General features: G+C 44.2%; 3 protein-coding genes, 1 long non-coding RNA gene and 1 pseudogene across 5 annotated transcripts; 4 read left to right on the top strand and 1 right to left on the bottom strand.

Annotated features, from left to right (window-relative positions):
* The first annotated feature begins 1,268 nt into the window (after positions 1 to 1,268).
* LOC136503719 (uncharacterized) lies at positions 1,269 to 4,928 on the top strand (annotated as a pseudogene).
* LOC136503718 (uncharacterized) lies at positions 4,856 to 5,982 on the top strand. The gene is made up of 3 exons (XM_066498711.1): positions 4,856 to 5,062; positions 5,375 to 5,572; positions 5,665 to 5,982. The coding sequence occupies exons 1-3, from the start codon at positions 4,856 to 4,858 to the stop codon at positions 5,980 to 5,982; spliced, it is 723 nt and encodes a 240-aa protein (XP_066354808.1).
* A 180-nt stretch (positions 5,983 to 6,162) lies between these two features.
* LOC136503717 (ATP-dependent DNA helicase PIF1-like) lies at positions 6,163 to 7,374 on the top strand. The gene has a single exon (XM_066498710.1). It carries the CDS (start codon positions 6,163 to 6,165, stop codon positions 7,372 to 7,374), a length of 1,212 nt encoding a protein of 403 aa, XP_066354807.1.
* Positions 7,375 to 9,250: 1,876 nt separating this feature from the next.
* On the bottom strand, positions 9,251 to 12,909 carry LOC136504541 (uncharacterized). 2 transcript variants are annotated; one of them, XR_010770907.1, is made up of 4 exons: positions 12,187 to 12,909; positions 11,905 to 12,074; positions 11,046 to 11,197; positions 9,253 to 10,671 (listed from the first exon to the last, which is right to left on the bottom strand). It is a non-coding gene; the product is annotated as an uncharacterized lncRNA (long non-coding RNA). The 2 variants fall into 2 exon arrangements; XR_010770906.1 differs by having other exon boundaries at positions 9,251 to 10,671; positions 11,905 to 12,909.
* A 5,399-nt stretch (positions 12,910 to 18,308) lies between these two features.
* LOC136504173 (uncharacterized) lies at positions 18,309 to 21,586 on the top strand. Its single transcript, XM_066499033.1, has 2 exons — positions 18,309 to 19,067; positions 21,314 to 21,586. Exons 1-2 carry the CDS (start codon positions 18,309 to 18,311, stop codon positions 21,584 to 21,586), a joined length of 1,032 nt encoding a protein of 343 aa, XP_066355130.1.
* The last annotated feature ends 315 nt before the right edge of the window (positions 21,587 to 21,901 follow it).

Below are 21,901 nucleotides of genomic sequence, written 5' to 3'. Positions count from 1 at the left end.
TTAATTTCAGGAACAACTGAAATTATGACGCAAGATGTTGATGGGGTTTTGGATGCAGTTCAATAAATAAAAGGAAGACCAGACGTTGTATAAATTTGTTTGATATTTCAAGATCGACAAGGAGGAGGTAGGGACTTTGATCATCAATTGAACCTACCTTTAGGCCTGTAGTGCATACCTCAGTTAATGTCATATGCTCCTCGATTATAATTTTATCTTCTTCCGTAATTTACAGTGATATATTTCTCACAGCATCTAATTAGTCAAGGGAATGCAGGCACGGGTAAATGATAGTTCAACCATGGTGTATACATTGAAACTTCATCTTCAAAGGATAGCTTTTCTAACAACACTGAATTGTTTCCTTGCTGTAGCCTGTAGGGTCCCTTTTTTTAGAAAAGTATTGCTTGTGCATGGTTTCTCGGAAAAGGTGAGTGTTTCTATCAATCTATTACCTGAATATTGTTGTGTACTCATACTTAAAGATCTCACATGTAAACCACTTACATTTCCTATGACCGAGGCAAGAATTTTTGTCTTTATATACTTCTCATGGTGTCTGGCCCGTTGTCATATTATTTGCGATGCAAAAGTGTGCTTCCCTTTGTTTTACTGAATCTAGCTCTATGTGTTAATGTTAGCTAAGTACTTGAGATAAGACATGGGTACTGAATGTCTATTTTGTCAGACCAGTTGGGTGTTTGTTAAAGATCACAAAATTCTGATCTTGTCTTTCCTTCATATTGAGTGTTTGTGATTGTCAAGTCAATTTGCTTATGGAATTAACTTTTTTTTCGCCATACGAATCAAGAGATCCAGCTCAGAAGGAAATGAACACACACGAACCTAGAGGAACACACTGACATACTTAATAAGCAACTTTGTACTGATTGCCAAAGAAAAAGACTTTCCCTTACCATATGTTCAGACGACCTACCTGCTTTTTTGTACTGAACATTTTTTAAAAAGAATTGATTCATTGCACGCACGGGCATATACCAGTTAAGGTGTTACGTAATTAGAAATTGATATTAGGACCTAAAAACAATTGACCATTCAGGTAGTCAATAGGATCCTGAATGGGCACGATAGGAGGCGGCGCCCATTCAGGTAGTAAATAGTTTTAGCATGTGTGTCTCTAATGGTACTTATTTTGTATCATGAACATCAGTATTTTCTAATACAAACTTAGTCAAAATACATTTTTTTTAGATGGAGGGAGTATTTCACTCTTTCTAGCATCAATGGAACTTTTTATCAACGCTCTCATGGACAAGTTTGATAATACGAATTTATTGGTTAATTTTGTGTTCAGTGAAATCACAATAGAACATGTGCAAAATAATGAAGGCCGTGCATCATTTGAAGACTTGACAAACATCATCAATGGAGGTAATTGTTTATACTCATGTCCATAGACGCATTCACTTGTATTATTTATGGTAATTAAGCAAATATTTATCAACTTATTTTCAAACATGTGACCATACAGCATCAAATTCACAAGCGTAAATAGATGAACGTGCGCAGCATAAAAGAGAAAGAGAAAAAGCACGGCATGCATCAATGACTCAAGAAGAAAGGGATGAAAAAAAAATAAAAAACTTAGGGAAAAGTATCATCAGACAAAGGAAAACATGGATGCCACCAAGATAAACAGGGAAAGGGAAAAGACACGATTGGCGGCAATGACCCAGGAAGAAAGAAATGAAAAAAATAGAAAGTGTCGTGAACGATATCATCAGAAAAAAGCAGGTAAATCTGATTTTGCTTTTCTAAATTTAGTGTTGCCATTTTTAGTTTATTTAATATATAGTGAATGCCATGTGGTACCAGTTGGAGTTGATTCGACCACGGAAAGCACTAATGTCTATGAAGACAGTGACTGGCTACATCGAAACAACTCATACAATCCCATGAAGATTGATAAAGATAACACATGTACCATTTTGGTTTTTTTCCTAAATACTAATTATTTTTTCTTGTGTTTGTATGATGCGGAGGCCAAGGTTAATATCAAGTTATTATATATATGTAGATGAATACTCTGATAAATGTATAGATCAAAGTGGCATGATTGGCATGACTGATGCATCACCTAATCTAAACCCAGATACATTGTTTTTTTCATTAATGTTATCTATTTGAGAAGAAAAAGTGTAGTGGGCAACCCAATTGTGGTTCATGACAATGTAATAATAAATTAATGTTCTTGCAATATGTGCCCTTCTGTATTTTATGTGAGATCTTACTTTTTCTATTATATATAGGTGTTGTAAATGCATCCAGTTCCATCGACAATATTGTCACGTGTCCAAAAGAGCGTAAGCGTGAGCTAGATAGAGCATGAAGGGCTGCAATGTCTCTTGAACAAAATGCGCTTTTAAATAAGAGACGGCGTGACTTGTATGCACAGAAAAATGCTACAAGAAAACTACCAATGACTCCACAAGAGAAGGAGTTGAAACAAAAACAGAGCAAGAAAAAATACAATAGGATGGTGAGAGAACACTGAGCAAACAATTTGCATCCAGACTCAATAGCCATGGAGTGCCCTCACTTTAACCCTTAGTTTATTTTCCCTTCTTCACCTCAATCGCATGAATCACCTTCACACGAGATGGAAATACGCGAATTGAGGGGCACGCCTGTTAACGTCGCGCTGACTGTAGTTCAAAATCCAGAAGTCCAGACCCCTGAAGTGGTTGGGACACAGACCATACATAGGCAACGAGTGACCACTGGAGAGAGAAATGCCCTTCTATCCCGTAGCAATTGGGCTTTTGAAGCAAACATTGGAAGAAGTGCTAGAGGGTGTGCGGATGGAAAGTGCAATGATTCAAATGACCTAACTCAATCGAGTGTGGTTTACAACGGTAATTAGCCTTGATCAGTATATATTGTCGGTACTTTAACCTTCGCTCTTCTATTCTAAAAACTCATACCTTTTGTTACTACAGGTGGTGTCACCTAGGAAACTCCAATTCCACCACCTAATAATTGCACAGATACACAGACACAACCATCTGTAGTTAATGGTACCTCTTCAATGCCTCCAAACGGTGCACAAGCTCATACGCTAGACTCTATGGTCGAGGATGGTATTTTCTTTATTAAATTTATCCTTTTTTGTTTTTTTTTGTATGCCATTATGTTTCTCTCATCATATATGTGGCCGTGTTGCACAGACTATGATGAGGATGTCATATTTGAGGAGGACGAGGAAGAGGATGAGGCGTGCTTTTTCGCCGAACAAGGTATATTGTGTAATAGTTAAAACATTCTTTCATAAACTTTCTTTCAACGCGTAACACATCAACATTTTGTCAGAAGATGACGAGGAGGGAACCGATGTTGAGCACATTCTTGACATGGATGAGGAAGAGAACATTGAGCCTAATGTCTCGGATCCATACGATAGGGTTTACGCTAATGTCCTGTCAGAGTCACACATGCTACCGTCGGTGCCAAACTGCGAGCACTGCAACGCAAAGAAATTCGAGGGTGAACCGCCCGAATTCTGTTGTCGGGGTGGAAAGATTCATCTTTCAACTCCTGAGACACCACCAGAGCTCATGAGGTTGTGGTCAAGCTCGGACGCTGATGCTAGGCACTTTCGTGCAAACATCAGATATTTCAATGGCCACTTCTCTTTCACTTCTCTGTACTGCCACCTAGATCGTGTGACCACTAACATGTGAATCTGCAGTGTCTACACATTTCGTGCCCATGGCCAGATTTACCATAACATACGATCATTTGGTAAAGAGGATGGTGTCGAAAAGAGACACCTCGAGCTTTATTTTTATGACGACGATCCATCCCTCGAGCATCGGATGAGCAAGTGCTGTGAGCAATGCACCCAAAAAGACAGAGAAGTTATAGAGCAATTGGTTAGTATCTTTAATGGGAATCCCTACTCTCAGCAACTAAGGAGTATGGGACATGTTGAAAACCTCGAGGATTACCGGGTCAAGTTGAACCTTGACTAGCGGCTTGACCAGAGAACATATAACGTGCCATTGACATCAGAGGTGGCCATCGTCTGGGTTGAGGGGAGTGAGCGTCACGGCCAATTCGAGCATAGTGTTCTTTTGCAAGGGAAGGATCGGTCTATACACAGCATCCGCTCATATAATGCATGCTACGACCCACTATCATACCCGGTGTTCTTTCCAATGGGTGAGCTCGGGTGGCCCAACTGCATTCCAAAAGTGGGTGTGACTATGGCTCAAGTTGATCGAGCTCGAGCAATCCGCAAAAAGCATGCTAAGAATGGTGACGATGATGATGGAGGTAACTTGAACTCTTTTCAATAATGCAATATAAACTCTTTTCTGTTAACGCATGATACTAATTCGAACCATGTCTCCCTGTAGAACCTGTTTTGAATACATGTGTCTCCGTGCGCGACTACTATAGCTACAAGTTCCAGATGCGGCCAGGGATATTTAATCCAATACTCTATGGCCGGCGTCTTTTCCAGTAGTTCGCCGTTGACACCTACATCAAGATTGAGAGCTCATGTTTAGACTACATGAGGAACAATCAAGAGACTTTGAGGGCTGACCTATACCAAGGCCTGGTGGACAGCATGCATTCGGGTGAAGGATCTGTTGAGAATGTCGAAAGGCGTACTGTCCTGTCTTCGTCATTCATCGAAGGACCCCGTGATATGAGGCGCCGATACATGGATGCAATGGCTCTGGTGTGAAAGTATGGTAAACCTGATATCTTCCTCACAATGACGTGCAACCCTAACTGGGATGAGATCAAGAATGAACTTTATCCAGGCTAGACACCACAGGACCGCCCAGATCTCGTCACACGGGTCTTCAGAGCAAAGTTAGAGGCGATGAGGAAAATGTTGATGGAGAAAGACATACTTGGGAAGGTGAAGGCCTACGTATATGTAGTGGAGTTCCATAAGAGGGGCTTACCACATGCACACTTCTTGTTGATAATGGAACGGAAGTACAAGATCACATGTCCCGAGCAATATGACATGATTATCAGTGTAGAGCTATCAAACAAGAAGAAGTACCCTGAGCTCTACAAGATGGTGACAAAGCATATGATGCATGGTCCCTGCAGGACGCTAAATCCAAACTGTCCATGCACGGTGGGCCATGGGTCATTCAAGAACCGTTACCCGCGCCCATTCTGTGAGGCAACGTCACAGGGAAAGGATTTGTACCCCATCTATCGGCGACGCAATGATGGCCGCACGCTAAAAGTTTGAGGCCATTACCTGGACAATCAATGGGTCGTGCCTTACAACCCTTGCCTGCTACGTACCTTCAACTGCCATATCAATGTTGAGGCCTGTGAGAGCATTAAATCAGTAAAGTATCTATTCAAATACATATACAAGGGACATGACAGGGCATCGGTGGTGATGAGGGAGACCGACAAAGCAGACAAGAAAGGGAACATTGATGAGATCAAGCAGTATAGAGATGCCCAGTGGGTGACGCCTCCAGAAGCACTATGGAGGATATATGGCTTTGACTTGAGCAAGAACCATCCACCAGTACAGCAGCTGCAGCTTCATCTACCCGACATGCACATGGTGGCATTTCATAAATAGGATAATGTCGAACGGATCGTTAATAGGCCAGGTGTAGAAGAGTCAATGCTGATAGCATACTTTGATGCAAACAGGCATCAGAGGAAGCCCGCGGAATCTTGTATCGGGACTTCCCGGAGCATTTTACCTGGCAATCTAATGGTAAATTCTGGCAGAAAAGGAAAAACTCCATTTTTCAAGTTGGAAGAGTCATCTCGGCTCATCCTGCTGAGGGAGAACGTTACTTTCTTCGTGTTCTCTTAAACAATGTTCCTGGTGCTACATCATACGAACATCTGAGGACGGTTGATGGCGTGCTACTACCTTCGTTCCATGAAGCTGCAGAAAGGAGGGGTCTAATCGAAGAAGACAATACACTGGATGAATGTCTAACTAAAGCTACTTTATTCTAGATGCCTTCCTCTCTGCGGAGGCTATTTGCAACAATGTTGGTATTCTGCGAGCCGTATGATGTGATGGGGTTGTGGAAAAAACACTACGATGCAATGTTAGAGGACTATAGCCGCAATCATCCATCCCCGAATCTGGTGCAACAAATGGTTTTGATAGACATTAGAAACATGCTGTAGTCTATGGGGAAGGACATAAGGTCATTTCCTCTTTCAGATATTGATCACTCATATGACGATGCCAGCCATATTCCTCGTGAGATATTTGAGGAAGCTAGCGTCGAGCAGAATCCCGAAGATGTGCTATTGTGCGACTCACTCAACGTCGAGCAAAGGTCAGCCTATGATGAGATAATGGCCGCTGTCTGCAGCAAACAAGACGGGTTGTTCTTTGTGGATGTACCTGGTAGGACGGGAAAGACATTTTTGTATAGGGCACTTCTCGCAAAACTACGCAGCCAGGACAAGCTTGTCATGGCTACAGCTACATCTGGAGTCGCAGCAGCCATAATGCTAGGCAGGAGGACGGCCCACTCGCGTTTCAAGATACCCCTCACTCTTCAAGAGGGCGGTTGCTGTAGCTTGACGAAACAGAGTGGAACTACCAAGTTGCTGCAGCAAGCAGCTCTCATAATTTGGGGCGATGCATCTATGACAAAGAGGCAAAATGTGAAAGCACTAGACAACAACCTATGGGATATAATGGGCCGGTCAAACCTACTGTTTGGTGGAAAGACTGTTGTCCTTGGTGGGGATTTCAGACAGGTCCTCCCTGTTGTGCGGAAAGGATCCAGAGCTCAAATAGTAGGTGCTTCTCTACGAAGGTCGTATCTTTGGGAATCCATGCGCCACCTAAAGCTTGTCCGCAACATGAGGGCTCAGAGTGACCCATGGTTTGCAGATTATCTATTGCACATTGGTGGTGGAACGAAAGAGGTTAACGAAGATGGCAATGTACGTATTCCAGACGAGATATGTGTCCCGTACTCTGGAGATACCGAGAAAGATCTTCATACATTGATCGACATCATCTTTCTAGATCTAAATGCAAACATGGCGGACAAAGACTACATCACCACCAGAGCGATTTTATCTACACATAACGATTGGGTGGACATGATCAATATGAAAATGATTGATATGTTCCAGGGCGGCGAGACGGTGTATCATAGTTTTGACTCCGCGGTAGATGATCCACATAACTACTATCCGTTGGAGTTCCTTAATAGTTTGACCCCCAACGGACTGCCTCCCCATGTTTTGAAGCTCAAGCTCGGGTGTCCTGTCATATTGCTTAGGAATATTGACCCTGCCAATGGGCTATGCAACGGTACAAGGTTGGTGGTGCGGGGGTTCCGAAGAAATACAATCGACGCTGAAATCATGGTGGGGTAGCATGCTGGGAAGCGGGTATTCCTTCCTCGAATACCGCTATACCCATCTGAAGACGAGATGTTCCCGTTCTAGTTTAAGAGGAAGTAGTTTCCTATCAGGCTGAGCTTTGCCATGACGGTCAACAAGTCACAGGGCCAAACTATCCCGAACGTGGGTGTGTACCTACCCGCACCGGTGTTCTCTCATGGTCAGTTGTACGTTGCGATGTCTAGAGCCACGTCAAGAACCAATATTAAGATCCTTGCCCTTCCGCCTGATGCGGAGGCACAAGAGGAGGCAAAAAAGATAGAGAATAAAAATGCTAAAAAGAATGCCGAGGGGAAAAAATAAGAATGCGTCAAATAAAAAAGATAAGGATAAGAAGACCCCAATAGCGGATGGAACTTTCACGAAGAATATCTTATTTAAGGAAGTTCTAACGCCATAGGCGAGGTAACAGAACATTACTAACGCATACAATGCATTTTTCCATTCAATTTATATTCTACAAATAATATCTCACTAATGCCATATTTGTTGCTGTTCCTAGGTATTTTTAAATGGTTTATCATACTCTACACGGAGATGTTGTATATACACTTGTGTGATGGCATAATGAAAATTGAACATGTGTTATATTATTGTTATAAAAATGACACTTTCAGTGTTTTGTTCATAATATTTTGTTTTGTAACCATTCATAACTATTACACGTGTATGTTCTCAAAACCATGAGTTTTATCGACTTTCCCCACTTTTCTCATGTGCCAATGTGGGATCAACCGAATTAGCACCTACATAATTACAAACATAAATTACTTGAATAAAACCAACGAAGCAAGTTAGCGATAATAGTGAACAATAGTGCTAAACAACACCATACCAGTGGTCGTGGGATGGCACGATCGTAGTGGCGTTGGTTCTGCGCATTCACGAGGATAGCTCATTTGTATTTTTCATTGTTGCACCAGGGTCATTAGTTTGTGAGCACGAAAGAAATGGATATCGTAGATTTCTTTCTGCCAATATAAAACATTATCTTAGCCGCATCACGGAAAGTTCTATAAAGTTGAGTTTGTGAGCCTGTGACGCCGCGCACTTTGTGACTGTGTTAAATTCATAAACTTTGCTTTTTAGATTAAATGTCACTTTAACGGCCCTGTTCGCTCGGAGAAATTTGAAGGAATCTGGAGAAATTTGTGAGAGGAAAGCAGGTATGAATAGTAACTTTCAGCAGTAAACAGTGTAGTTTTTGCACCAGCCGAGCGGCCCCAACGTTGGTATTTAATTTTTACAGTATTGTTATCTTATCGTACGATCCATGTATTTTTAGTACAAAATATTAGTTATCCCGTAGCAACGCACGAGCACACTTCCTTGTGTGAATATATATATATATATATATATATATATATATATATATATATATATATATATATATATATATATATATATAGCTATTTAGAGCCCTACGCTCTAAATATTGTTTAGCGCACCGGCCGGCAACGCTCGTACGCTGACTTCCCGAGTGCATGGACAGGGCGCCTGCTCCCACAACCGTAAAAGAAAAAGATGTTTGGTTGTTGCTTCAAAAATTCATGTCACATCGAATATTTAGATACTAATAAAAAGTATTAAATATAAATTAATTGCAAAATTAATTACATATATGAAAATTAATTTCCAAGACGAATTTTTTAAGCTTAATTAATCTATCATTAGTACATGTTACTGTAGTACCACGTTGTCAAATCATAAACTAATTAGGCTTAAAAAATTCGTCTCGCAAATTAGTTACAATTAGTTTCGTAATTAGTCTATATTTAATACTCTATGCATATGTTTAAATATTCAATGTGATAGGAATTTTAGAAGTTCCAACCAAACAGCCCTAGTTCCGCAACTGTAAAAGAAAAGGAAATTTACGTTTTGGAACCGTCTGCAACAATAGAAAGGCTGCATGCAACCGTTAAAGAAAGGAAGTTTGGACCTGCATGCAACAGTAAAAGCAACGTCCCTGCATGCAACTGTAAAATAATAAAGCTGGCAGCCTGTCACTTTCCTGATTTTTCGCATGCTGACATCGTGACAGGTTGCCAGGTCTACTCTCCCGCAACCGTAAATCGCTTTTAACGTGTTGCTGTGCCATGGTGTCGCTCGGCTCCCATATCCCGCAACCGTAAAGCTCCAACGGATTTGGTTTGCCAACCGTAATATTCCCAGATCTCGCAACCGTAATATCCCATGGCAGTCTGAATGCGCGGCGCTCGGCTCTCCGTGAAGACAGAACCGGTCAAGATTCCCTGCCGTAAATAATGGCATGATCCAGCAGATTGGTTAGCTCCTCGTTAAGCATGGCAAGCTGGATGTGGCGCGGCAATGACGCGGATCTTCTTGTCCCTCGCAGCGTCCCCGGCAAGCTACAGGACCTGTTGATGAATTGGGGAGAAAAGGATAGATAAGTTAGCTAAGCTTGCAGTTGTGGATTTTTATAGCATACTAAGGGCAGTCCCAATGAAAGAAACTAGTAGTTTCTATAATATAGGATATCGCACCAAAAAAGTAATGCTTTCCAACTCATGGTTTCTATGAGTAATAACTATTTTCTCTTTCTCTCTCCTAACTCTATCTTTTCCTCCAATGGGAGTGCGATATGAGCTCCCTAGAAACTAGTGGTTTCTCCCCAATGGCGATTTCATGGTTTCTTGGTGCATTGGGTCAAGAGTAGACCTGGTTTCTTCATGAAGAAACCATTTCTATGATTTTTGCTCTCTTTCTTCATTAATTACGTTGCCATGTCAGCATTTTGCCTACGTGGCAAGTCATTTAATGAGGATAGAAACCATCATCAATGCACCATTGGGACTGCCCTAAGAGTAGCAGCAGCAACAGTAGTAATAGCAGCAGCAGCTGTAGGAGTAATTATATGAATCCAGGCACTAATACTTGTTTGAATCAGTTACTACTAATTGTTTGAAACAGGAAGTGATTGCACTACTTTAGTTTGCAATAGTGTTCATTAGAGCACAACATGCTGCATGCCTCATGGGCGCCTTCTACATCAGAACCAGCTACATAACAGTGAAAAGCTTTCAGGAAATGTTTCACCAAAGTACATAGGTATGCAGCTAAACGGGCAGCATCATGTATCATCAAGTATAGAATTTTCAACCAATGGCCACCATTTCCTGGTAGCATGTTTAAGCAGATTTGAACAGAAATATGCTATCCATCGTGATTTGCTCCATGCATGAACATTCAATTGAGCCCTTTTCAATTGAGCCCTTGTTTAGTTCCTCCAAACTCCTGAAAAGTGCACTATGCAAAAAGAAGATTCCCCGTCACATCAAACTTGCGGTACATGCATAGAGTACTAAATATAGACGAAATCAAAAACTAATTGCACAGTTTGCTTTAACTTTGCGAGACGAATCTTTTGAGCCTAATTAGTCAATGTTTGGACAATAATTCATAAATACAAACGAAATGCTACAGTAGGGAATCTTCACTATGCAAAGTTTGCCTGCGCAAACTTTGCCCAACTAAACACCCCCTGAAATAGGTAGAAGCATAGTATCAAAATATTAGGTTCGAAACACAAGTAGCCAACTAATATCCCGCAAAATAAAATGGTTTAGTTGTAGTATAGGTAGTAGGAGGGACTTTTATCTCTCAAAAAGTAATAGCATTACCACTAATATGTGCTCAGATATGTATATTTGATAGCAAGAAGCAGTGGATCTCAAGCGCGAGAATCAGGTCGCTGCGCTCCCACTTCATCTACGGCCATGATGGTCACCCAATCCCATCGATGGCGGCGGCGATGGGTCCCCTCCGGCCTCTCCTGAAAGAGAAACACTATGAAAATTACTTCTATTGAGTTCATTTCACTAATAGTTGTAATTTTCTTGTAGCTCCTTTCTCTACAGGTAATTGTCTTATAATTGGGACACTAGTTAGTAGTAAATCTCTAGTTTAAATTATCAATCCAACGTCAACATTCCCACGCCACCTTGCTTGTACCACCAGATACAGAGGTTTGCAATAGTAAGATAGTTATGTGAATACACAATATTTAAAATTACTACTAACAAATGATAAACGATAAATATTACTAATAGACATGGTGTGCGCTGCAAAGTAGGTGTTGTGTAAAATGATTATAGTGAATAGAAAATATTGACAATTACTACTAATAGCTAAATAATATAATAGTAGTTCTAATGATAATTCAAAAACCTGCTGTCAGACCCAATAAGAACAATCATATAATCATATATTCAAAGAGTATGCTACATAGCACAAGAATGCAGAAGTACGTTCTAAATCTCCTACTCACTCCCAATGAATTGATAGACCATTCCATAATGATATAATTTAGTTAACTAATCTTGTGCCGTTAGCTATTGTCGTTGTGCATCCATAGCAGTATTAAAAAAAAGGATTCAGGTAGTAACATTTTCTCATCGTAGCAGTATATGCAAACAATACTACTACCAAAAGTAAAACTACGAGTAGCACAATTGAGGAGGAGGTGAGGGGCATCACAACCAGATCGACAGAAGGGGAAGCCGCCACCGGAACTGGGGCTGCCATCGCCGCTAGGAGAGGAAGCGCCGTCGTGGTCTGCCGCCACCGGATCTGGAGGCTCCCGTCGTCGCTGAGAGAGGAGGCGCAGCCATGGTGGACGACTGGAGAGCACCGGCACCAGAGCAAGTAACCTGAGCCAAAAAAAACGACCGTAACACAAATCGAACCCACCTCAGCAAAGAGAAGGAGGATTCAACACCACACGAGAGGTAAATTTGTCCTGTCGCGCAGAGGCAGCTGCACCTAGTCGAATAGATGGCGACGACCGGAGGAGGCAGAGGCGTTGCAAAACCCCCATGCACCGCTGCCGGGGAAGGGGGAAGGGGGCGCCACCGTCGCTCCATACCACGATTCACCGCCGCAAGGGAAAGAGAAGGGCTCGCCGCCGCCAGGTAGTGGACGCCGTTGACGTCGCCGTTGCCAGGTCGGGAGTGGACACCGCCGTCGCCGAGCGGGGTGGAGGACGGGGATGCCACGGCCCCTGCGTGTCGCTCGCCGGTGCGCGGTGGCGGAGAGGACCCCGCCGCAGCCCCCGCGTATTGCTCGCCGGTGGTGGAGGGCCCCACGCCGCCGCATCCGCCACAAATTCAGGAAGCCGCTGTCGATGAAGACGAGGAGCCTCGCATCTCGAGAGGGGGCCACCGTTGCCGTGCTCGAGTGAGGCTGCCGGCGCTAGTGGGCTGGGGCCGGGGTGGGGTGGTGGCTGCTGCAGCCACTACTGTTGGGAAGGGCGCTGATGGGGAAATCCAAGGTGGTCGCTGCTGGGGGAGGGCACCGCCGGTTGGAAGGAGCCACCGCCGGTTGAAAGGAGCCACCGCCGGCGCCGGCGCCGACGCCGTGGGGGAGGAGGAGCCGTGGCCGCCGGTTAGGGAGGAGCACCGCCGCCGGTGGGGAAGGAGGAGGCGCCGGCGCCGGTACTACCTTCTGAGATCCGATGGGAAGCAAAGGAGCGGGTGAGAAAAAAATGGAAAGAAAAAAGGTTTGTAGTGATTTAGGTGGTGTTTATTGATGGTGTAAAGTTCTAGGACGTCACGTCGAATGTTTACGCGGGATGTTCTATTAAAAAAATAAATTACAGAATCCGACGAATTTATTAAGTTTAATTAATTCGACGTTTGCACATGTCTGTAGCACTTTATTATCAAATCATAACCTAATTAGACTTAAAAAATTTGTTTCGTAAAGTAATCATAATTTATGTAATTAGTTATTTTTAGTCTATATTTAATACTTTATCAATGTGTTAAACATTCGATATGATATAATATAAAATTTTGACGGAAAACTAAACAAGGGCTTATATACGGAACAAACGAATGAATGGGTAATGAATGCCGTGATTAATGCAGTAGGCAGCAGTTTGCTTGTGCAATTTCTGTGCGTTTCCGAGTAGTAGTAAAACATATGGGTCTTTTACGGTTTGCAAGTTTGACGACGATACCTGGCTCCATAAGTTGGGGACATTATGGAGGCCGGCGCTCTAAATTTAAAGCACAGTGACATAAATAGCAATTATATATAATTATATATATATATTATAAGCTTAGGGCTCCCAATATCTATAGGAAGCCCAGTCCAAACCCATGCTGGTCCAACCAAACCAAAAAGCCCGCCGAACTAGCCTTGTTTGGTTGGCGAAATTTTTTAGGAAATAGTAATGTAGCACTTTCGTTATTATTTGGCAATTAGTGTCCAATCATAGTCTAATTAGGCTTAAAAGATTCGTCTCGTGAATTTCGTCTAAACTATGTAATTAGTTTTATTTTTTATTTATATTCAATGCTTCATGCATACGTCCAAAGATTCGATGTGACGGAAAATCTTAAAAAAAATTGCAAAATTTTAGGAACTAAACACTACCCTAGCCATCCAACCGGACCACCCACTCAGCCCACCAGGCCCCACCCTACCTTCCCAGGCTCTGTATAACCACTCAGGGCCTGTTTGGAACACGGTTTTTTCAAAGAAAAAGTGAAGGAAATCAAAATGGAGGAAAGGAAGATGGTCATAGCGTTTGGAACAAAGGAAACCAGCGAATCCTTTCCTCTGGAATACTGTAGCAACAATATGATTTCACGGGAAAAAAACATCTGCTCCTGCCTCTGGTTTTTCGATCCTTCGCGGAAGTCCGATGCAGCTGCGCGGTTATCGTCTGCTGGGTGGAGAAGATTCCTGTGTTCCAAACAGCCTAAATTTTCTGTTCCTGTGTTTTAAAATTCCGTAGTTTTTCACTTTTCATCATACCTTATTCCTGCGTTTTTTCCTATTCCTATGTTTTGGATTCATTCGTTCCAAACAGGCCCTCAACCCCTAATCCCCACCCATCCACACCTGGCTGCCACCTCTTGCCCCACGTCGACCCCTGCCCGAGCGCGCCCCATCGGCCCTGGAGCGTCGCGGTCGTCCCCATGGAGCGCGCGCCGTTGTGCCTTGGAGCACCGATGGCTGGTGCGCGATGAGGTTGTCATGCCCGGGCACTACGATGGCAACAGCGACGATGCCCTGCAGCTCGTGGCCGCGCACGGGGACGGCTTCGGCTCATGGCGACAGCGACACGCGGTGGACTAGGAGCGCCGGCACCGGATCTGGCAGCGAGGCCGTCGGGGCACCTCCGTGCTCTCCTCGGGCGCGTGGCCTCCTCCCTCCCGGCGGCGCACACGGCGACCCTTGGAGGCGACACGGATGGCCTCCTAGAGCCACCCGTCGGCCTCGCGCCCCGCGATCGTGCCCCATCACTGTAGCGCCGCGGCCGCCCTCCTAGAGTACGTGTCGCCGGATCTGCTGACAAGGAGCGGCGGCGCCCGGGCTCCCCTCTCCACGACGACGAGCAACGAGGCCGCTAGGGCACCTCCTTGCTCTCCCCAGGCGGCGTCCACTACCCCTTCCTCTCCCCACCGGTGGCGCATCCTGCATCCTGGCCGCCGCACGCCTATGGCGAGTGTGTGACGAGGCTGGGGGACTAAGACGGCATTGGTGCCCTAGAGCTCGTGGCCAAGCACGAGTACGGCTATGGTGGACGGCAACAGTAGCGCGCAGTTGACGAGGAGCAGCAGCGGTAGATCTGGCGGAGGAGACGACGACGATGGGTGTGCGGTGGGGCAGCTACGAGCTCGGCCGCGTTCACGGTGATAGGATCCAGACGTGTGAGGAGCAACTAGGCACCGCTAGATCTAGCGACGGGGAACGGCGGCGCCCTGGCTCCCCTGTCCACACGATGAGCAGCGAGGCCACCGGGTCCACCACAATGGACGACGGCGTCGTGGTGGCCATGGTGAAAGGTCCTAATGGCTAGAAGGGGATGAATAGCTTATAAAAATTTCTACAACAATACTACACAAACAGTTAGACAAATATGAGGCGAAGCGAATGTTGCGCTAACCTACTAAGAATGCAAGCCACCTACCACAATTCTAGTTGCTTTTGTCTATTATCACTCAAAGGCTATGTCACTACACTAAATTAGTGATATCTCAAAGACTAACTAAAGAGCCTCACTAACCACTAGACACGACTCTTGCTTGCCCTCAGAACTAGCTACACTAAAGGCCAAGCTACACTAAAAAATGTAAATGTGCGGGAAGGATGGAGTGTTATACCGCCGTGTAGAGGAATGAGACAATCACCAAAGGAGCCAATCAATCACGAGAATAAATACCAATGAATATCAAGGAGACAATCAAGATACAATAATTTTTCCTCCGAGGTTCACTTGCTTGCCGGCAAGCTAGTCCTCGTTATGGTGATTCACTCACTTGGAGGTTCATGCGCTAATTGGCATCACACGCCAAATCCGCAACCGAGTGCCGCACAACCAACACAAGATGAGGATCCACAAGCCACGCGTAATCCACTAGAGTTGCCTTTGGCACTCCGCTGGTGGAAGGCACAAGAACCCCTCACAATCACAATGATCGGAGTCGGAGACAATCATCTTCCTTCGCTCGACGATCCACCAATCACCGGGCCATCTAGGTGTCGGCAAACACCAAGAGTAACAAGAACTCCACCAGTCCAAATCATCCAACTAGTGCCACAAGATGCTAGAATACTAAACAATGCAGTAGAGGCTCTCTAATCTCACTCAAGATGATGAAATCAAATGTGCAAGTGAGTGGAGTGGTGTGCTCCGCCCTCAAAGGGTGTATGCAGCTGTTAGAAGTGCTAAGAGAGTGGCCAAGGCTGGCCACTAGCTCTATTTATAAGCCCACAAGCAAATAGAGTCATTACCCCTTTGGAGCAGCTTTCTGCGAGGGCACCGGACATGATGGTGCCCCTCCCAACGGTCACTTTTCAACAGCTAAAAACTTACCGTTGGGGCACTGGACACGGTGGTGGTGGCATCGCCCCTAGGGTGGCGGTGACCACCTGGCCATCTGCCCAAATACCCCTTCTCTAGATTTTTATGGCGGTGCACCGCCCTCAGGGTAGCGGTGCCCGAGGCGGTGATCAACCCCATTTTACCAGTCTCTGGAAGAAAATGGCGGTGACACCACCCTACTCGTGGCAGTGACCGGGCGATGCACCGTCCTTTAACACCCTAAAATTTGCACGATTTTGAAATAGGAGAAATGATTTAATTATGCCTTTTGTAAGCATTTAAATTTAGAAAAAAATAATGTATGTGCATTCATGCTGCTGCATATTATTTTTATATTGTGTGGTTTGAAATCAAATTTCAAATTGATTTGAATTTGCATTCAAAATTTGTTTGGAAATTGGTTTAGAAAAAGGAAAAGGATTTTTCTCTTCCCTTCTATTCAGCCTGCTGGCCCAGGCGCAGCCCGCCTTCACCTCTTTCTCACTCCCCCGCATGGGCCTGCTCTCCCCGCTCGGCCTTTCCCTCTCTCGCGCCCAGTAACCTGTAGGTGCCCTCATGCTCTCCCTTGCCTTCTGTGCTTGTATCCGCGTCGTCGATGCTTCTCTGGCGAGCTCGAGCTCCCCATCTAGTACCGCGTCATCCCCGTGCCGTCATAGCCCCTTGTGAATCCCTAGATGGATTCGTAGTGCCTTTCTCTTATTTCCCGTCCTTTTCCCATGCCCGATAGTGGTCAGAGCCGTCGTACCGACGAGCACCGCCCAATTCCGGCCATGGCACCGCCGTCCAGGTACTATGCCGGTGACCCCATCCCTCCCAATTACTTTGAGCCGTCCGATCTGAGATCTATGGCCCAGATTAGAAGATATTCCTTCGCCTGTCATTTTGTAAAAAGGCCCTTACAATTATTTGGATCTCAACCCGCCATCCCTACAATTTTGCTAAAGAGTCCCTCGGGTTTTTTTATTATAGAACCCGCAGTCCAATGTGCGAATACAGAGTATGCCTTCTTCTTTTAAAAGCGTAGTTTCTTTCGGTTTAGATCCAAAATACGTTTTTATCTATTTACAGTTTTGCCACTAATCTTGTTTTAGCCATAAAATCTTTGTTTTAACTCCGATTTGGTCCGTTCAACTTGCGTTAGGTTCGTAATTCCATAATCTACATGTTCATACTACTATTAAGTATGTTTTCAACTTTTAAAATTCGAGGTTAGATTTAATCTATTATTTTATTAAAGAAAATCTTGTTTAATTCATAACTTCTTCGTTTTAGTCCGATTTTTGTGATCTTCGCGTCTGTGTGTTCGTAGTGAGACGTAGATTCGTTTTACAAACTTTTCATCTTAATTTTATGCAGATTGGTGTACTGTTCTAATCTATAGTTTTTGTTTGCTATGCATGATTGTTTACCTGCGGATACACCCTATATTCTGGGTCATGTGGTAGATCACGGATGTGACACTCTCGTTGAGTCCTTCCACTCCCTGAATATAGGCGCACGTAGGGTTCGGTTACGAAGGAAGAGCAAGCTCTGTTCTTAATCTTTCTTAGTAATATCCCTTATGTGTAGATATAACAATGATCTTAGCAATGATTAATAGGTATAATTATACTAATCAATGTATGCTTTGATTTGTAATTAAGAATGACTTAGGAATTATTCCTCTAATATTCTACCTGACCATGCTAACGCCATAGAAAGGAGTACTCTGAGTGATTTATCATTATCATTGATCAATACTTATCATATATATATATATATCGTATCCTATGACTTACCCCTGTTATGAGAAGAATATTGGTTATAGTTTACTTATCCTTCAATAGTATAAGTTATCAGTACATGTCCATGCTTGACCTTCTCTGTGGTAAAAATATAAATAACAATACCTGGAATACTCTCGGGTAAAATGCTAAAATGGTATATTACCTGTGACCATAAAGGCGAGCGCGAGTACACACCGTTGCATTGCTGATTGCTCTGTCTCCTTCGCCTCGTCTTGCTTGCTGAGCAAGAAGAAGAAGAAGCAGAGAGGTTGCGTTGCGCCATGAGGAGAGCAGGGCTAGCGCGTGCCGCCGATCACGGCACGACGACGGCGGCGGGGCGGGCAACGAGGGTGATGTGGGCCACGGTGTCCACGTTCTTCGCGGGGTACCACTGCTTCACCTCCGTGGCGGCGCTGCTGGCACTGCAGTTCTCGGTGGTGGTGCTGGCATCCGAGGCGATGATGGCGCCGTCGTCGGGGATCCTGTGCGCGGTGGCGGTGCGGCTCCACGCCGTGTTCGCAGCCGCAGGGTTCCCACCTTCTCCCTTCTTCTCACTGCTCGAGGCCAAGCTGTCGCAGACCGTCTTCACGTTCGCCGCCACGCTCCCATTCGCGCTCACCTTCCTGCTCCTCGTCAAGGCCTGCGTCGCCACCATGCTCCGGGACGACGACGGCGGCGGTGCGTCGCCGTCTCGGCGATGGCACCAGCACCTGCGGATCGCCATGCTCCCGCCGTGCGGGGCCGTCGCGCGCGCGTACCCGGCTGTGGTGGCCACGCACCTGCTCAACGCGTTCCTCATGCTCTCTGCCAACGCCGCGGTGTTCTCGCTGCTGCTGCTGGCGTTCGGCGCCGCCGACCTGCTAGGCCTCACCTCCCACGTCTGGACGCTGGCACTATCCGCCATGGGCGCCATCGTCTACTCACTGGCCGTCGAAGTCGCCATCGTGGTCTGCAACCTCGCCGTGTTCATGGCCTCCACGGAGCCCGGGTGCGCGGGCCACGCCGCGGTGCTCAGGGCCTGCGTGGCGATCAGGGGGCAGGCACTACCGGAAACCGGCGATTTGCCGAGTGCCGGAGCCTTTGCCGAGTGTATTTTATCGGGCACTCGGCAAAGACCGTGTTTGCCGAGTGCCAAATAAAATACACTCGGCAAACAAAAACACACGGCAAAATACGTCTTTGCCGAGTGTTTTTTTCTGGCACTCGGCAAAGATGTATTTTGCCGAGTGCTATTTTTTGGCACACGGCAAAATACGTCTTTGCCGAGTGTTTTTTTCTGGCACTCGGCAAAGATGTATTTTGCCGAGTGCCTTTGTTTTGGCACTCGGCAAAGAGGCTTTTTGCCGTGTGCATTATTTTTGGCCCTCGGCAAATCAGTTTTTCGAACCAATTTTTGAGGCCCTAAATGAATTCAAATGAAAAACTTTTCAACTACAAAGTTGTATAACTTCTCAAGATCTACAAAGTTTATTTTCGTCATTTCTTCATTTGACAAAGCGACAATAACGTTGTTCATAAAATCTACATCTCTCATATCTCTTATATTAGTTTCATGAAAGTAGAAGACAGATATATAAGATTTATGAACAATGTTACTACCACTATGTCGGATGAACAAATGACCAAAATAAACTTTGTAGATCTTGATAAGTTATGAAATTTTGTAGTTGGCAACATTTTGATTTGAAATCATCCTGTCATGCAAAAACGACGTTTGAATTTGAAAATTTTAAAATTTGAATTTTTCAAACGACCTCGGATGGAAAAACTTCCTAAATGAAAATTGTAGATCTCCAAAAGTTATGAAACTATGTAGTTGACAACTTTTTGATTTGAAATCATCTTATCATACAAAACTACGTTTGAATCTCTCAAATTTAAAATTCAAAATTTTCAAACGACCTCGGATGGAAAAACTTACTAAATGAAAATTGTAGATTTCAAAAAGTTATGAAACTTTGTAGTTGACCACTTTTTAATTTGAATTCATTTAGGGCCTCAAACAAGCAATTTACTCTCAGTTTGCTGAGTGCCTTTTTTCTGGCACTCGGCAAAGCCGTATTTTGCCGAGTGCCTATGTTTTGGCACTCGGCAAAGAGCCATTTTGTCGTGTGCATTTTTTTGGTCCTCGGCAAATTAGTTTTTTGAATCAATTTTTGAGGCCCTAAATGAATTCAAATGAAAAACTTTTCAACTACAAAGTTGTATAACTTCTCAAGATCTACAAAGTTTATTTTTGTCATTTCTTCATTTGACAAAGCAACAATAACGTTGTTCATAAAATATACATATCTCATATCTCTCATATTAGTTTCATGAAAGTAGAAGAGAGATATATATGATTTGTGAATAATGTTACTACCACTATGTCGGATGAACAAATGACCAAAATAAACTTTGTAGATCTTGATAAGTTATGAAATTTTGTAGTTGGCAACATTTTGATTTGAAATCATCTTGTCATGCAAAAACGACGTTTGAATTTGAAAATTTTAAAATTTGAATTTTTTCAAACGACCTCGGATGGAAAAACTTCCTAAATAAAAATTGTAGATCTCCAAAAGTTATGAAACTATGTAGTTGACAACTTTTTGATTTGAAATCATCTTATCATACAAAACTACATTTGAATCTCTCAAATTTAAAATTCAAAATTTTCAAACGACCTCGGATGGAAAAACTTACTAAATGAAAATTGTAGATTTCAAAAAGTTATGAAACTTTGTAGTTGACCACTTTTTAATTTGAAAACATCTTGTCATGCAAAACTGTGTTTGAATTTCCAAATTTTAAAATTCAAATTTTGTAAACGACCTCGAATGGACAAACTTCCTAAACTAAAAGTGTAGATCTCGAAAAGTTATGAAACTTTGTAGTTCATAACTTTTTTATTTGAATTCGTTTAGGGCCTCAAACAAACAATTTACACTCGGTTTAGTATAATATATTGGGAACTAAAACAGAATCTAGACACAAGTGACAGTGTGGTGTATTGGTAGAGGAGGTTTGTGCGCAGCGGGAGGTCTTGGGTTCGAATCCTGTCGGCCGCGTAGCCGTGAAATTTACGCGAATAAAGCCGGAGATGGATGGGCGCTGACCGGTGGGGGCCTCCACCAATTAAAAAAAAATCATTTTTTTTGGGTAAAAATTTCCATTTTTTTCGGTTTTTTTTCGGTTCCAACTTGACGTCTTTGCTGACTCATTTTTTACCGAGTGACCTTTGCCGAGTGCAAATTGGGCTTTGCCGAGTGCCCCTGGCACTCGGCAAATTCACTGAGTCCGGTAGGTGTCCACGGCGCCGGCGCTGGTGCTGCCCACCAACCTCGGCATGGCGGCTGCCGAGGCGCTGTTCGGGCTCCGCGTCGTTGCGCAGCGGCGGAGGGACGGGAGGCTCGCGCCGGGCGTCGCCGACGAGGCCTTCTCGATCGCCTATATCCACACCATCTGCGTCGTGCTGGAGATCATCGTCAGCTGCATGTTCTACAGGAGCTGCAAGAGGAGTGAAGCCGACGAGCTCAGAGAGCTCGAACCAGAGGAGAAGGGCGACCTCCAGGCTTGATCAGCTCTCAGCTCTCAGCTCTCAACTTCAGCTTCAGTCTGATGCATGCACAAGGGGGCGGGGGGTGCGGGCGGGGGGTTAAAAAAATTGCAACCACGAGAAGTTACACTGTCGTCCACCGCCCTCACTAGCTAGTCGCCCAAATTGATTTATGGTTACTAGTATATCATGCGCGCCATCGCGCGCGCCGGCAAATCACCTAGTTAAGACGCAGGTAAAGAAGATGTTTAATATTTGATCGGTCTTGGCAATAGTTTAATTCTTTGTACTGTAAAGGTCATATGATATTTTCAGCAGAGAACAATAAATCATTAT

The sequence above is a fragment of the Miscanthus floridulus genome, chromosome 14, assembly GCF_019320115.1.
Source record: "Miscanthus floridulus cultivar M001 chromosome 14, ASM1932011v1, whole genome shotgun sequence".
Classification (NCBI taxonomy): Eukaryota; Viridiplantae; Streptophyta; class Magnoliopsida; order Poales; family Poaceae; genus Miscanthus; species Miscanthus floridulus.
The sequence above is the reverse complement of the archived record's forward strand: the minus strand, read 5'-3'. Positions and strand labels throughout refer to the sequence as shown.

Bases quoted from the DNA above. Each gene is read 5' to 3' on its own strand.
- LOC136503718 (XM_066498711.1), top strand. From the start codon at position 4,856: ATGAGGAAAATGTTGATGGAGAAAGACATACTTGGGAAGGTGAAGGCC. The intron at 5,063-5,374 runs GTGACAAAGCAT...TACATATACAAG, and splicing joins ACCCTGAGCTCTACAAGATG to GGACATGACAGGGCATCGGT. The intron at 5,573-5,664 runs GTGGCATTTCAT...TGATGCAAACAG, and splicing joins ATCTACCCGACATGCACATG to GCATCAGAGGAAGCCCGCGG.
- LOC136503717 (XM_066498710.1), top strand. From the start codon at position 6,163: ATGGGGAAGGACATAAGGTCATTTCCTCTTTCAGATATTGATCACTCA.
- LOC136504173 (XM_066499033.1), top strand. From the start codon at position 18,309: ATGAGGAGAGCAGGGCTAGCGCGTGCCGCCGATCACGGCACGACGACG. The intron at 19,068-21,313 runs GCACTACCGGAA...TGAGTCCGGTAG, and splicing joins GCGTGGCGATCAGGGGGCAG to GTGTCCACGGCGCCGGCGCT.